Source organism: Melospiza melodia, chromosome 19 (genome assembly GCF_035770615.1).
Source record: "Melospiza melodia melodia isolate bMelMel2 chromosome 19, bMelMel2.pri, whole genome shotgun sequence".
Lineage (NCBI taxonomy): Eukaryota > Metazoa > Chordata > Aves > Passeriformes > Passerellidae > Melospiza > Melospiza melodia.
Window position 1 is genome coordinate 15,288,753 of NC_086212.1, and position 14,788 is coordinate 15,303,540.

The following is a 14,788-nucleotide window of genomic DNA, read 5'->3' on the forward strand; positions in this document are numbered from 1 at the left end:
ACCACCTCGTGCAGTCCCACACCTGAGACACCTGGCAGCCTGTCACAGCCTGTCTGGTTGATCATCTGCCAGCGTTTCAGGAGCCTGGCACCATGTTAGAGCAGACTTCTTCACCTTTCAAGAAGTGTAAGTAATTCATTCTGCTCTGGATGCAAAGGAGTTACCCCAACAGAATTGGGGTGAAGAATTTCTCTAAAAACATCCAACAGGCACTTTATCAAGTTAGTGTGATTTGGATCTTGTTCAGTTCTTGCCTGACTGAAAGCTTAGTGATGATCAAGGTTTGTTCCCTCCTCCAGCTGTAAATGGTGTTAAATTCAAGCTGCCTCTTCCTGAAGAGCAGGGTAAGATGGGTTTGAGTCATAGGTTTAGACTGACCTTGATCTCCACTCCTTCAGATGTGGTGGATGGATTCTGAATGAGCTGGGACCTGGCAAATCCCCTTCAGTGGCAGAGCTGAATGCAGGAGCTTCTGAGCTGGGTTCTGCACATTAAAATCACAGTTGGTACCTTGGTCACAAAATATTTCATGTGAGTGTTCAGACCCTTGGAGAACTTAATGCCATTGCATGGAGCTCTCTTCTGTTCCCATTGCCACAGTCACGACCAGGTCTCTGTGCAGCCCTGACATTAAAGAATTCTTCCACTTCAGCAGGAGTCCCAAACTGCCTTCAGCTGATTGTGGAGAGCTCTGCACAGAGCTGGGTGGATGTTCAGGGCTCAGCCTGAAGCACTGGCTCCTCAGAGAGCTCTTTTCACCACAGGTTTAAATGCCAAGTGAGCTGCAGTGGATGGAGCAATGGATTTGGGACAGAATCAGCAGAATTTGTACTTCCAACGTGCTGTTGAAGGCATTGCTGCCGCCTTACTGGAAACAAATCTGAGCTACTCATACTGGTGGCTGCTGGGACTATTTATCTGTTAATCTTACTTAATTATGAGAAACTGGGACAGAGTTAATCTCCAGCTGCATTTTCCACGTGGATGCTGTGCTGGGCTCCTGGGGCAGCCCTGGCTCTGTGACCCCACACCCGACGTGGCTGTGGCTCCTGAGGTCCCTGTTCCGCCCCTTCAGAGACGTGGATGCTCCCACAAAACCAGTATGGCAATTCTGGAGCAAAAGGCTGCCTGGATCCTTCTTAACAGCTGTAAATCTGGCTTAAGAAAATTTGTCTTAAGTTGATTAGGAACAGATTAGAGCTGAAGCAGAATAAGGCACTCCTGTTGAACTCCTCAGGGATGGATGGCCTGCATTGTATAATGCTTTTAAATGCTTTTAAAAGCTCTGTTTTCAGTCTCACCACCACGGAGAACTCTTGTCAGGCTCCTGCTCTCAGAAGGACTCTCAGGCCTCCAGCTTTTGCCAGGGCTGCAGTTGCCTTCCTTGAGTGGATCTTGTGGTCAGGAGGGCCTTGGAGGAGCATCCCAGGAGCAGGGGTGATCCCTGCACACATCCCAGGAGCAGGGGTGATTGATTCCCTGCACACATCCCAGGAGCAGGGGTGATTGATTCCCTGCACACATCCCAGGAGCAGGGGTGATCCCTCACATGCAGCGTGGCGCTGCAGAAGCCTCTCATCCAGAGCAGTCTAGGGACACTGTGCTGTAGTAAACTGAGGAGAATTACTGCAGAGTGCCTCACAATCCCAACAATCTCACTGGAGGCGTTGGCTCAGGTGTGCTCCTGTCCCTGCGATCCTCCTGACCGAGCAGTGATGAAGCTGGAGGGGAGTGCTGGTTGGCAGCCGTGCCATGGGTGCTCACCATGCCCCCCAAGCAGCCCCATCCTGCGGGGGCAGTGGGCTCTGCAGTGCTGCCCAGGCCGGCCTCTCGGGCCCTCTGGCTGCTTCTCCTGCTGCCTTTTCCTTGCCTTCCCTTCCTGCTGCCTTGGCCGTGCAGTGAAATGTGCCCGGGTAAATAAACGCAGCGTTGCTGTTCTACAGCAGCTTCCAGGAACAGTCGATGGCCCCGTCCCTGCTCGAGGCTGAGGCTGGGAGGGCTCACTGCACAGCGGGGCTGGGGCTGCCGTGGGGCTCCAGAACGATTTGTTTCGTGATTATTCCGGCTGTTCTCAGGGGCTCTTTTGGGGCTCGGTTTTCTGAGCGTGTGGTGCAAAGCGAAGTGAAGCAGAACTCATTTCCTTCCCGTTTCTTTTAACTTTTTTTTCGTACTGTGCCGGAAGGGAGCGGGCTGGGGGAAGCTGGGCCGGAGTGTAAGGGGTGTGGCACGCCCGCCATGGCGCGGGTGTCCCGGAGCCCCGGGGCTGCACCGAGCGGCGATAACGCCCGCCCGCGCCGCGGAGCCGCGGGAGCGCCGCCCGTGCACCACAGAGCTCTGCGCGGGCCCGCCCCGCCGCGAGCTCCCCTTAGCGCGCCCGCCCGCGCCCGTGGCCGCAGTTCCCGCGTTGCGGTGACGTCAGGCGGGGGCGGGGCCGGCGGCGGCGGCGCAAGATGGCGGCGACCACGGGCGCGGGTGAGCGGGGCCGGGCCGGGCCGGGCGGCGGGGCCGCGCCGGGGCCGCCTCGTCCCGGGGCACCCGCGGGGCCACGGCCGGGGACGGCGGGGCGGGAGGCGCCCGGCGGAGAGGCGGCCGCGGCCGGGGGGAGGGGGCGGCGGCGCGGCCCGAGCGGGGCCCGGTGGGGCGGGGGTGGAGCCGTCCCCGCTCCCGTCCGCGGGTCCCGGCGGGCCCGTCCGCGCCTCCCCGGGGCTGCCGAGGGCCCGCGCTCGGAGCGGCCCCGGTGCGGCTCCGGAGGTAGCGGGGGCCCTGCCGGACTCGTGTCCCGGCGCGCCGGAACCGGGCCGGGCGGGCCGCAGCCCGCGGCGGGGCCGGGCCCCGAGCCCCGGCCGCCGTTCGGGCTCTTGCCCTGCCCCGCTCCTCTCCCGGCCCGGCCCGTGTGGCCAGGGCCGCCCCGAGGCTCTCGGCCGGCGGTGCCAGGCTGTGGCCGGGTTCCGTGGCTGAAATCGGTGCTCTAGGAGCCCTTTTGGCCGCTGGCCTCTGTGCTCCGCGGGAAGCCTGCGGCTCCCGTGCCGAGGCAGGTCGCGTGTGCTCCAGAAGCGCTGAATTGTCTGTTCCCTTCAAACCTGCTCCACGCCAGCCTTGAGTACTTACATACACTCTCCCTTTGCATTTATCGTTACATATTAAACAAAAATACTGCCACTAGATTTGGAGTGAGGGTTTTTTCTGTTGACATCCTCTAATGAACTTCAGCAGATCCAGTAAATCAGAGTCACTTCTGTTGAGGCAGTTTCATTTTCCTGTTTTCCCAGTCCATGGAGGGTTTCACATGTGCCCCTGTAGTGCTTGTTTCCAAATTGTACCCTCCTAAGTTGGACTGTGCTCACCAGAACGTGGCTGGTGGGGATATAATAGCAATATTTTGGACTTCTTTTTGTACAGATAGTTCTCTGTCAATGACCACTCATTGGATTTTAAGGATAACCATCACAACGCACATAATTCATATTAATCAGTTAATAAAAACTCGATGAAGTGCAGTGGTTGCTGTCCTGAGAGCTGTGTTGCAGGTCTGTGTTTGAACGTGTGAGGTGTTGATTAAAGACCCAGGAACTGTAGCTTGGAGGAAGGGACCCCTTTTCCTCTGTTAGGTCACGTTCTCCTGCCTGCCCTGCATTCTCCGTGATCCTTTCAAGCTGCTGACTTTGCACTTTGTGTTTGGCTGGAAGAACGAGGCAAATGCTTTCCTTTCCAAGGCAGGGCAGCTCTGTGAGAGAGCTGTTGGGTGCTCATGGAGGGGCAGGTGTGGGACGGGGCTGGGCTGCAGGGACAGGCCTTTGGGACAGGCTGCGGTTAGCCAGCACCTGCTGGCCACCTTGTGCCTGCTGCGCCGTTCCCTTGTCCCCTGGGTTTGTGACAGGGTTTGTTCCCAGCTGTCTCGTGTCCCCAGTGCTGGCAGCAGGGCCGCAGTGTGGGCACACAGCTGCTCTGGGTGACTTAGAGAGCCGTGCTGCAGGAGCGCTGCATGTCTGCAGCAAACCCTGCACTCAGGCTGGAGCTCAGGGGCTGCCCTCAGAGCACTCTGCAGTGCTGGGCAAGGACAGACAGACAGACAGCCTCCCGTGCTGGTGGCAAGGGCAGCCCGGGAGCTGGCAGTGGCACTGCAGTGCAGCTCTGTGGGTCCCTGCAGGGCAGGCATGGCCTGGCACAGCCTGGGGGCTGCAGGTGAGCCCTCCCTGGGGGCTTGGGAACGTGCCTCAGGCCTGCCTGCACTCATCTGGGAAGAACAGAGTGCTAAAACTGGATTTGTGCAGTCTTAATGTGTTTGTATTTGTCTGTAAAGCACTGGAATATTTATGATATCTTGAGTTCATGGTGGTTTAGCAATGGAGCCAGCACTCATATTGAAGATGAAAAATGCTCATCTGTCTTCAAAAGCAGCTACTGACCCACAGGAAGAAGTGGTAACAAATGTCCCTGTAACCTAAAAAAGTCATAGCGCTGGTCCTGGCAATTAGACAGGTAGGTAGAATAGCTATTTGTATCTATTTAGCACGTAGAAGTTATTAGCAGGGGGAAAAACCCAACCCTCAGCCTGGAAGGATGTTAGGGTGTGGGGTCCATCTGTACCACTGACAGAGGGGAATTCTGTGCTGCTGATGGTGTGGGTTTCCCACACACCCCATTACATATGAATAAAGAGTTGGCTTTAATGGCTTTAATGAGGGTGTTTATAGGAGACTCAGCTCTGTGTGTCCATCCCACAGACTGAGGTGTCCTGCAGGAGTGCCCAGCTGCCATAGGTGGTCCAGCAGGAATCCAGGGGTTCCTCAGGGGCTCTGCACTGGCTGGGCTGCACTTGCACCACGGTGCTGAACTGCAGTTTGGGTTTTACAGTGAGTCGAACCCATCTGTGCTGGCTGGGGATGGTGTTTCTGTAGCTTTCACCCTGGGAAGGGTTTAATGACCTCACTTAACCCACTTTCACAGTTCACTGTAGTGGGTCTGTTGCAGGGCTGTGTTTACTAACAGCCTGGGAGTGCTGAGTAGTAAAATGGTTTGCCCACATCTAAGTTTTTCCAGGTCTGAGGAGGGTGGAGAACTGCACAAAAACCAGTCCTTGGATGTATGGCTGTGGCAGTACTGGTACATGGGGCTTAATGCTCCTAAGAGGGGAGAGCAGACAGTGGGGTTAGTGCAGTGTATTGAAAGTGTCTGTTTCTAACCCTGAAACGTTGGGGTTGGTGCAGTGCATTGAAAGTGTCTGTTTGTAAGCCTGAAACAGACACTTGCATCCCTGTGCACTCCAAGGGCTGCTGGTGAGAAGCACAGGAGAGGGGCAGTGGCAGTGTTGCACAGTACAGGTGGCTCCTTGGAGTGACAGCAGTCATCCTCATCTCAGAGGAAGCATTGCCAGCACCAGGGGCTCTCTGGGACTCTAAGTGAAAGACTCGAGGATATGGGAAAAGTAACTGAAAAGAAAATATCTTGGTACCTGTCTACATCATCAGAGTGGAAATTGTGACTGTAAAGACAGTGCAAGAAATCCAAAGTTCCTGTCTCCTGAAAGCTTTTGTGACAATTGCTGAAAGCCTTTTGTTTGGTTTAAGTATTCCATCACTTCAGAAACTTTATATACCATGGTGACAAGGAATGGCTTGTTTATTTTTTACTGTCCTAGTGCTGCCGGGATTAGCTGTCCAATTCATTATCTGCAGTCAATGCAAAGACATGAAACACAGACTGGGAAGGATGTAATTAAGGCTGAGTATCAAATACACAGAAACAAGCAACAGAAAGCATTTTAATATATTGAGCAACAGAGGTGTTTAAAGCTGTTGGATTTCAGCTCACTCGAGTGACAGTACATCAGGAACTAGTATAGAAAGCAGAATTTAAATTGTCCAGAAAGGCCAGATTGATAAGTTGCTTGTTACAGTGAAGATGTGGAAAAACCTTCAGTAAAGGACAGTTCCTCTCCTCAGAGCCCCATTTTCTGGGTGCTTTGCTGAGGTGTGCTGTGCCCCTGCCTGTGCTTTAGTCCTGAAGAGAAATGCTTGTAATTCGATCTCACTTTAGAAAGGAGAGAAACAGGTTGTTGAAGTTTTTGAGAGGTGTGATTTTTGTTCTGCTGCCCCTGCTCAGAAGGATTGGAGGAGAGGATCTCCCCAAGGCACATGGGCTGCCTGCTTTCACAGTGCTGTTCTCAGCCTCACAGTGTCCGGATGTGAAATGGCTTTGGCTGTGTGACTGAGCAAAATGGAGATGGAAAAGTGAGTAAGAGGCAAAAAATCTCAGCCTGATAAGATCACTCTTAAACTTGTTGCAAGACACATTCAGTTGTGTATCTGTGTCTTTAGTAGTGCTGCATGAAAAGGTAAATCTGAGAGTGCTTTAAGATCTTTAAAAGTCCAAGCTGGCATTGCACTGTCATTGAGGGTAATTCTGTTTTTCCTTTAGTGGGACTCTGACCAGGTCACCCAGTCAGTGCAGTTACGATTTAGCTTTCACTGGTTTGTTGTTGTGATTAATAGTGAGTATCTCCTATTGCTCTGAAATAGGTTTTCAGTTCCATTTATGGAGTATTTCTGTGAGGTTAGGCAAGCTCCAAGTGAAGCAGTTACTGAGATATTACTGTATTTATGTTTCAAATGAAGCTGCTATTTGAGAGTCATCTTGAACTGTAGTGAAGGCAAAATTACAATGCATAACTGAAAGTACCTTAGACAAGCTGATTACTTTTTAATTGCCTCTCACTTTATTTAGGCTTTCTTGTGTTAACTGAAGAGCTCTTAGAAAACCAGGTTGGTTTGGTTAATGCCAAGGAAGGCTCCATTGCTACACTGAGAGGGTTATGCAAGATATTTATTGGGAGGTGGGAGGAGGAAACCCCAGAGACTCCTGGTGCTGTCAGGGGGCACAGGACATCTGACTCTGCAGCTGCCATGCTTCAGCATGGACATCAATGGCAAATACTGTGTGTGCCTAGGACAGATCTGGCCACTATCTAGGAATCTTGGTGGGCAGCAAGCACAATGGTGATGTGTTTGTGTATGATCACAAGTGATAAAGTTCCTGTGAGGGTTGGGTCCCAGCAGGATGTGGTGGCAGACCATGAGTGCTCCAGGCCCCTGCAAATGAGGAGGAGATGGGGTTGCCTTAATGGCCTGGTGCCTCTTTCCAGACTGACCAGAAGGGTGAATCTGGTCTTTATTCTGCCTTGCTTAAGGGAAGTTTATTTATATAAAGCATTTATGGTTATATAGGCATAATATTTTATATTAATATGTGTGATTCTGTTGAATGAATTTCCTGAGAATATGTCAGGGAGGGAGCTGAATTGGCACCTTCTGTGGTAGCTGAGGTGATGGTCCTTCATGTTACACCCTGAGCTTTAGAATAGGGGTAACACACGTTAAAAAGCAGCAATGCTGTGTGCCAAGGTCATCTCTTGTGAAGTCACCAGTTATCTGCCATGACCATTTTCTTTTCCGTGCAGTGCACAAAGCTCCCATCTGTGTCCTTGCCTGTGGGCGCCCCTTGCCGCGCTGGCCCTGCAGAGCTCCTGGGAGCGGTTCCTGTGAGTGAGCACTCGCTGCTGTGAGCCATTTCCGTGTGGCAGGAGTGCTGCTCACTGTGACTCGCCAGCTCTCCGGAGACCTCACACTTCCACGGAATCTGAAATCCTGTGTGACTCTTTTATGGCTCTGATTCATGCTGCATTCATGCTGAATCACAGCAGCTGGATCTGCGGAGAGCTCAGCAATTAAGTTGTCTTCTCTTCCCATAAGGTTGTAAAGCCAAGCCCAGCTCTGGGTAGCAATGTGAGAACTAAGGCTGCCTTTCAGTCCTGCTTGTGGCTGCTCAAATATGTACGTGATGATGTCATTTTTAATTACACGCTCACTTAAAGATTCCTGCCTGGCTCAGTGAGCAGGGTGTGATGCTCAGAGGGATCACTCAGAGTTGATGCTCAGAGGAAGGGTGGATGGGCAATACTTTTTGTGTTTTTCTTTGCTGAGTGGCCTGTGTCTGCCCTAAAGCTGATTGCTCCTGGGTTATTTAGCTTGGTCTCAGTAAATACCTGTCAATCGTCTTTGCACCACTGATAGCTATGAAGTGATGTGATGAAGGAGCGAGGCACAGACTGAGATGATGCCTGTTAAGGATTGTGATGTTGTGGTGTGGAAGTGAGAGCGTTCTTTGACATCCATGTGACTCCAGATGAGTCTTCCCCTGGCTCCAGCTGATGGCTGCTCTGGCTGGGGCTGTGGCCCCCCCTGCCCTGGGGAAGAGCTGCTGGGCCCCTCCAGAAGGACCTGCTGTTTGCCCCTCTCCCCTGGCCCTTTTTGCCCAGGGCACCAGCAGGCAGGGCTGCAGCCCAGACAGCAGCTTAGCTGTGAGTCATTCCCCATCGGCAGCTCTCCCTGCATCCACTGCAGCAGAAACAGGGAAATAGGTGAGCTGTGTGCAGGCAGAGGTTGCACCTTGTCCTTCAGCTCGTGCTCCGTGGCTCGTGTCCCCCAGCTCTCTTACCCCAGGTGTGGGAGCCGGGCTGCTCTGCCTCCCCAAACCACAGCACAGAGGGCGTTGGGATACAATTACAAACGGGTGGCTCTGTGTCACGGCTCAGGTGTGACTGGCAGACTCGAGCCCTTGTGTCTGGGGCACACAGGATACACACTGCACAACTTAAACATTTTGGGGGAGAGTAAATGTGGAGTTAGTGGTGCAGGGGATGTGGCAGTGGTGCCCAGGAGGTCCCATTGCCACCCAGGGTCTGGGGCTCGGGCAGTCTCATGGCAATGGCTTTACTGGCCCCAGCTGACTCATTTCCTTTCACAACTAGGAGTTGTGCTGCTCAGCAGCCATGGAAACAGCAGGGTCTGGCTGGGAGGGGATTTGGCAGGGAGCTGTGCTCAGCAGCCCCCGGGTGCGAGGTCTGGTTCTGCCAGCGCAGGGCTGGTGTCTGCTGGATGAGTTCTGTGCTGCTGCTGCAGCTGGGACTGAGCCCTGCTGCCCAGGGTGCTCTTGGATGTGATCACCTTAGATGGGTATCCACTTCCTTTAGTCACTTGCTGGTTTGGTTTCTTTGATGCATGCTTTGTAGTGAATGAAATTTGGACACCTCTGATTATGCAGCAAAATCATCTCTGCCACTGCTTTTCCTTAGATCATTCATATATTTCAAGGAGACTTTAAAACTGCCAGATCCTCTGTATTCAGTGCATGGCCAAGGAGTGCTCCATGGGCTGCAGGTGGATCTCTGCTTCCCCAGGGGCATCTCTGCCCATCCTTCCCTGGCCTTGGTGTGTGTACAGCTGTTCCTCTGGCACAGTCTCACTCTCTCTCCAGCTGCTCCTGTGCAGTAACTTTGTCCCTTCCCAAACACTGTATCCCAGCAGTGCTGATGTCCCAGGCCTTGGCCAGCAGTGGATCCGTCCTGGAGCTGCCCAGGATTGGCTCCAGCACAAGGGGGGAGCTTCCAGCAGCTTCTGACGGGAGCCAGCCCTGGAGCCCCCCACCACCCACAGCTGGGGCACAGACGCCAGCTGAGGAGCAGCAGTGGCTCAAGTGCAGTTCTCTGTGGTGCCTGGGGTGCAGATACCTTGAAGAGCAGTGAGACCCACTGTGGCCTGAGTTCAGGGTCCTCCTTCACCATGGCCTTGGTGTGTGACCTTGGCTGTGCCACCAAAGCTCTCTGGGCCATTGTTTTCCATTCATGTAATGGGGAGAAGGAAATCTCCCTGGTTTGCTGTCTGCTTTGAGGAGAAGTGTGCCAGCAATTACAAAGTGCTGAAATTCCTTGGTGGTGCAGGTCACAAGTACAAAGGATGCTATTGCTGCTGACAAAGCCCACTTCAATTAACTTCAGATTAACCTACTAATGTTATGAAAGAGTTTTATTTGCTTTGAAAGGTATTTTTAAAGCTCTGAGTGAGTCAACTGCTGTCAAGCCTCTCATGGTGTCATTTTGTAGAAACTTCTAAATTTTTATACTATAAATCATAAAGACAAGTGCTAATTAGAGCTCCACAATACTGCGTCTACCTTTGAGGGAACAGAGATTTCCTTTCATTTTACTGCCTGTTGTAACATGTGGCCTGTCAGCCTTCTGGAATGTTTATTTGGGGATACCTTGATTCTGCTTGTAAAATCCAAGCTAAATATGGGAATAGCTTTTTTGTAACGTTGAAATATTGTCATTCACAAAGTGGTATTTTCATGGTTTTGCCCAAAATGTGATCTGCAGAATGATCAAAAGTGTCAGGAAAATTACTCTAGCTTTTTTTCTTTACAAGATTTCTCAACTGAAAGTATTTTTCTGATTGTTTCAGGAGTAAAAGTTCCTCGTAATTTTCGTCTTTTGGAAGAACTTGAAGAAGGTCAGAAGGGAGTAGGGGACGGAACAGTTAGCTGGGGCCTTGAAGATGATGAAGATATGACACTTACGAGATGGACAGGAATGATTATTGGGCCTCCAAGAGTAAGTGTCCACTTAAATACTAAAATAGTACTGTTACATTTTTTCCCCTTCTCCTAACTTCACCACTGAAGTCAACAATAAACAAAAGGCAAATGAGTGAAAAAACACTTTAGGAAGTGATTTATGTTGAAGTTCTTTGTAGTAATGCGTTTCATGTATCTATATGGCTTTTTGTTTATAATTTGGAACATTTTGGTGCCTTTCTCTGGTTAGTTCTGTTATATTTGTTTCTGTTATATTAGTTCTGTTATATTTCTTTATATTTGCAGATTCAGTAAGATATAACTTTCAAGATCCCAGAATTCTAACCTGCTGAACCCTTGAGTCCAGCAAGGTTCAGAGCCCCTCAGCCAGTGAGGTTCCAAAGGGAGCTGCTGCAGGTGCCAGGGGATGCTCTGTGCTGGTTTTTCTGCTGCTCCTGTTCAGTTTATGGGGTGCTGTTTATTGCAGCAGCACTGACAGCTCTTGTAGAATTTCAGCTGACTGAGGAAACTCAAATTTTAGTGTTTTCAGTCTCTTCTCTGAATGTCCTCTCCCAAAGCAGCATCTAATCATGCAGCTGGTCTTTGTTTGAGTATTGTTGTATTCCCAGCCCCACTGAACTGTGGGTTTACCCTCTAGTAGTGAACTTGAGGACTTCATTGTGTGCCTGTGTTCTAAAACCAGAACTTGTCTGTTGTCTCCAGTTTCCCTGTTCTGTTTCCTTAATATCCTTTGATGGAGTGCAGGTAGCCAATTCTCCTTCCTGCAATGGCAGATGTCTTCTACAGCTGGCCCCAGTATCATTTCTCAGTAATTCCAGGGGTCATTATATGAAAATCTTCACAGACCTTTAATCATGTTCCTGCTCTCTGTTCCCATTCTGTCAGTTGCCTCTTCTGACACACAGAGAGGTTATACAAGAACATGTATTATGAAGGCATTACACATGCAGTGTTTTCTGTCTCACCCAGAAGTGTTGTTTACTGTTGTCTGCCTTTGCTAATCTCTCCCCAGTCACGAGCATTTCATTTGTTTATGATGTACCCAAATTGTTTTCTAGAACAGCATTTGATTTTAGAACACTTGCAAAGTGCTAATGAGCCTGCATTAAGGCTGTGAAGAAAGCTCACTGTGTGCCTAGGGTTTATGGAAAATTTAAACAACCTTGAAATCTAATTTAGAAAATTAAATAGGAATCGAAATGTGCAAACAGGAGCATGCAGCCTTGCCAGCAGTGACGGAAGTTTGCAGATCTTGTCGTGCTGCAAACCAAGGGCCATCACAGCAGAGGAGTCAGCTCTGCCTCTCCCGTTTTCCTGACACACTTAGGAATACAGATCTTCTTGCCAGATATGTTGGGACTTCTTTTGAGCGTCTTGCTGAGTCCTGTTTCCCTCTGGGTGGGAAGCAGTAGCAGATGGGAGGATGTTGTGCTGGATTCCAGTGGGAAGAAGGAGCAGCTGTGCAGAGCTGAGTTCCTGAGTGCTGCTGCCCCGAGCTGTCGTGCAGGGTGTGGCATCCCCAGGCTGTGAGTGATGTCCCACAGGCAGGAGTCACCTTGCTGGCAGGGGCACTGTCAGAGCTGCACCTTGACTGCGCTGTTCTGCTCTGGCTGTGCACAGAGCACCCAGACCAGCAGAGCTGTTACCCTGCAGGAACATTTGATACTCTGAACACTGAGAAATGAACTCCAAACAGGGAGCCAGCATAGTATCCATGCGGCTGCCCACACTTCGGTAGCTCCCATGTTCCTAAAGTTGCCACTGCTTTAACCAAATGCTTATTGAACTGCCTGATGTAATTGTTTCCCCCTTTCTTTTCCCCCTTTCTTTTCCCCTCAGACAATTTATGAAAACAGAATATACAGCCTTAAAATAGAATGTGGGCCTAAGTATCCAGAAGCACCTCCATTTGTAAGATTTGTAACAAAAATTAATATGAATGGAGTAAATAGTTCTAATGGAGTGGTAAGTTTTTCGCTTTTATTCATTTTAATGTTGGGGTTTTGGGCAGTTCCAAAGCTTTGTTTATACTTGTGGCTTGCCTAGCTCCTCATTGCTTGTGATGCCCTTTGTTGGAGAAGGAAAGGGGGTAGAAGGGAAGTGGACAAGTGGAGATTTATTATGCTTTTAGGAAAACACTTGCTTTTGATTTCTCCCACTCAGATTTCACGTGGGATCTTTAGTTGGGGGTGGGGGGAGTTATGTGTAACCAGTGCACTAATTCTGACAGGAATGGTCTTTTTGTCTGTTTTAGGTGGACCCCAGAGCCATATCAGTCCTAGCAAAATGGCAGAATTCTTATAGTATCAAAGTTGTTCTGCAAGAGCTTCGGCGTCTAATGATGTCTAAAGAAAATATGAAACTTCCTCAGCCACCTGAAGGACAATGTTACAGCAATTAATTAAAAAAAAAAAAAAACAACATGCCCCCCCTTATTCAATTTAAGCTGTCTTCATTTTCCACAGTAGTAAATTTTCTAGATGCATCTTGTAGACCTCAAAATACTGGAAAGGAAGTTCCCATTCAAAGGAAGTTTTTCTTGAGATACTGTAAATGATACTAATTTTTTTTTTTTCATTTGAAATATAAGTTGTGCTATAACAAATAATCCTGTCGTGTAACCACTGTCCACATAGCTGAACTTCTGGTATCAGGAAAAGTCTATTTAAATTTATTACTGTCAAGACCAGTGTGGCACATCCAACTTAACTGTGAAAGGATCCATCCCACAATCACCTTGCTGTGTGTCTGGCCTGGGTTATTTTTTTCTTTCTCTCTCTTTTGCAATAGAGTCGAAGCTCAGGGCTATTTATTAGAGTAGACACAAAGGTTTTTGCTTCCAGTACTACACTGGGCTGTATGGACTACTACTGGGGATGTGTGCTAACCTCAGTCATCCCTCCCTTTGTGCTCGCTCTAGTAAAGGCTGAATGTGACTGTGGTCGTTTTTGGGTTTTTATTGTTTTTTTAAATGCCCTGATAATCTGGGCCAAGCTTTCCTTCTTTCCTTTGGCCAAGGCATAGATTGTATTTCTCTTCCTGGTCTCCCTCACCAGTGATGTGAGCTTTGGGTGAGGGATTCAGGGTTCTTTTTATCTCTTCCCTCTTCCCCTCTTTTTAGTGGGGGTGCTGCTTTCTTTTTGCCCCTTTTGGTGACTCTTCTCACCCCTGGCCCAGGGGTGAGCGTCGGGGCAATAACTTGACCTGTTCCCTCCTGCTTATCGTTTTGGTTTTGCAACAAATTTAGTCTTCACCAGCCTGGGAAACAAGAGTATCTGTTCTGCTGGCAAGCGTGGGTTTTCCCTTCCCTCCGGCACTGCTGCCACACCGCCAAGCTGGCCACGGCCGTGCTCTTAGATAGGCTTTGACGTGGGGAAAAGAGCAGTAATTTACCAGGATTGCCCAAAGTTCTGCTGCCAAGCCTCACTGGGGGACACTCTGCACCCAGAGGTTCTGAACACGCTCCAGGTACCCTCGAATCACTGTGCTTTGGTGCTTTGGATTGACCCGAGAATGTTAATTAACAAAACGTTGCACTTGTGTTTGCCCCTCCTAAAGATGTAACAACCACAGACAAATCAAATCCGGGCGGTAGATTTCGTTAGGGCTCTGTAAGTCTTAGAAATCTCTTCAGTGAAGGTTTTGGGGAAGCGGTGGCACAGCAGATTAAGGACCTTGATTGGCTTTGCATCCTGGCAAATCACTGCCTTTTCTGGTTTACTCTTCAGGACCACTAACTGCTGCAATGTGGATGCAAGCTTACAGGAAACCAACCTAGTGTGTCCTAAGTTTTATGAAAAATTCAGTGTTTGTGTAAAAAAAAAAAAAAATAAAAGAAAAAATAAGGAAAAAAAGAAAAGAGTAAAAATAAACACATTTTAAAGCAGCAGCTGTCAAGTCAATGAACAATTGATGTTTCCATTAACTTCTGAGGAAAATATTAGTTGTAAGGATTTAACATCCTCTGTACTGAAAGTTTAACATAACAGTATTCCATAAGCAGCCTTTTTATTGTATCAGACCATTGCCTGATTTTAATATAATAAAAAGTGTGCATTAATATTAGAAGGCTTTAATTGTATTTATGTTTAAAATTTTGATCCCTTATGGAATTCTTGATTTGTTGGAAGTACCTTCCTACAGATCGTGTTTAGCTGACAGACTGTAACCTGGCGGTGAAAGGCAATTGTCTCTATCCAGCTGCTGCTGCTGCTGTGCCAAGGAGCATCTGTAGTTTGGTGTAAGCCTCAGGCTGCCCCTCAGGCCCTTGGTAGCATCAGGTGAGGCCCAGGGGCTGCCAGGGGTTCCTGGTGCTGTGCTGGAGTCCGAGGAGATGGAATCCCTCTGCAGCTGCACGTTA

General features: G+C 49.6%; 1 protein-coding gene across 1 annotated transcript; it reads left to right on the forward strand.

Annotated features, from left to right (window-relative positions):
* Nucleotides 1–2,408: 2,408 nt before the first annotated feature.
* On the forward strand, nucleotides 2,409–14,496 carry UBE2V1 (ubiquitin conjugating enzyme E2 V1). The gene is made up of 4 exons (XM_063172662.1): nucleotides 2,409–2,472; nucleotides 10,296–10,444; nucleotides 12,268–12,393; nucleotides 12,683–14,496. Exons 1-4 carry the CDS (start codon nucleotides 2,451–2,453, stop codon nucleotides 12,827–12,829), a joined length of 444 nt encoding a protein of 147 aa, XP_063028732.1. The 5' UTR covers nucleotides 2,409–2,450; the 3' UTR covers nucleotides 12,830–14,496.
* The last annotated feature ends 292 nt before the right edge of the window (nucleotides 14,497–14,788 follow it).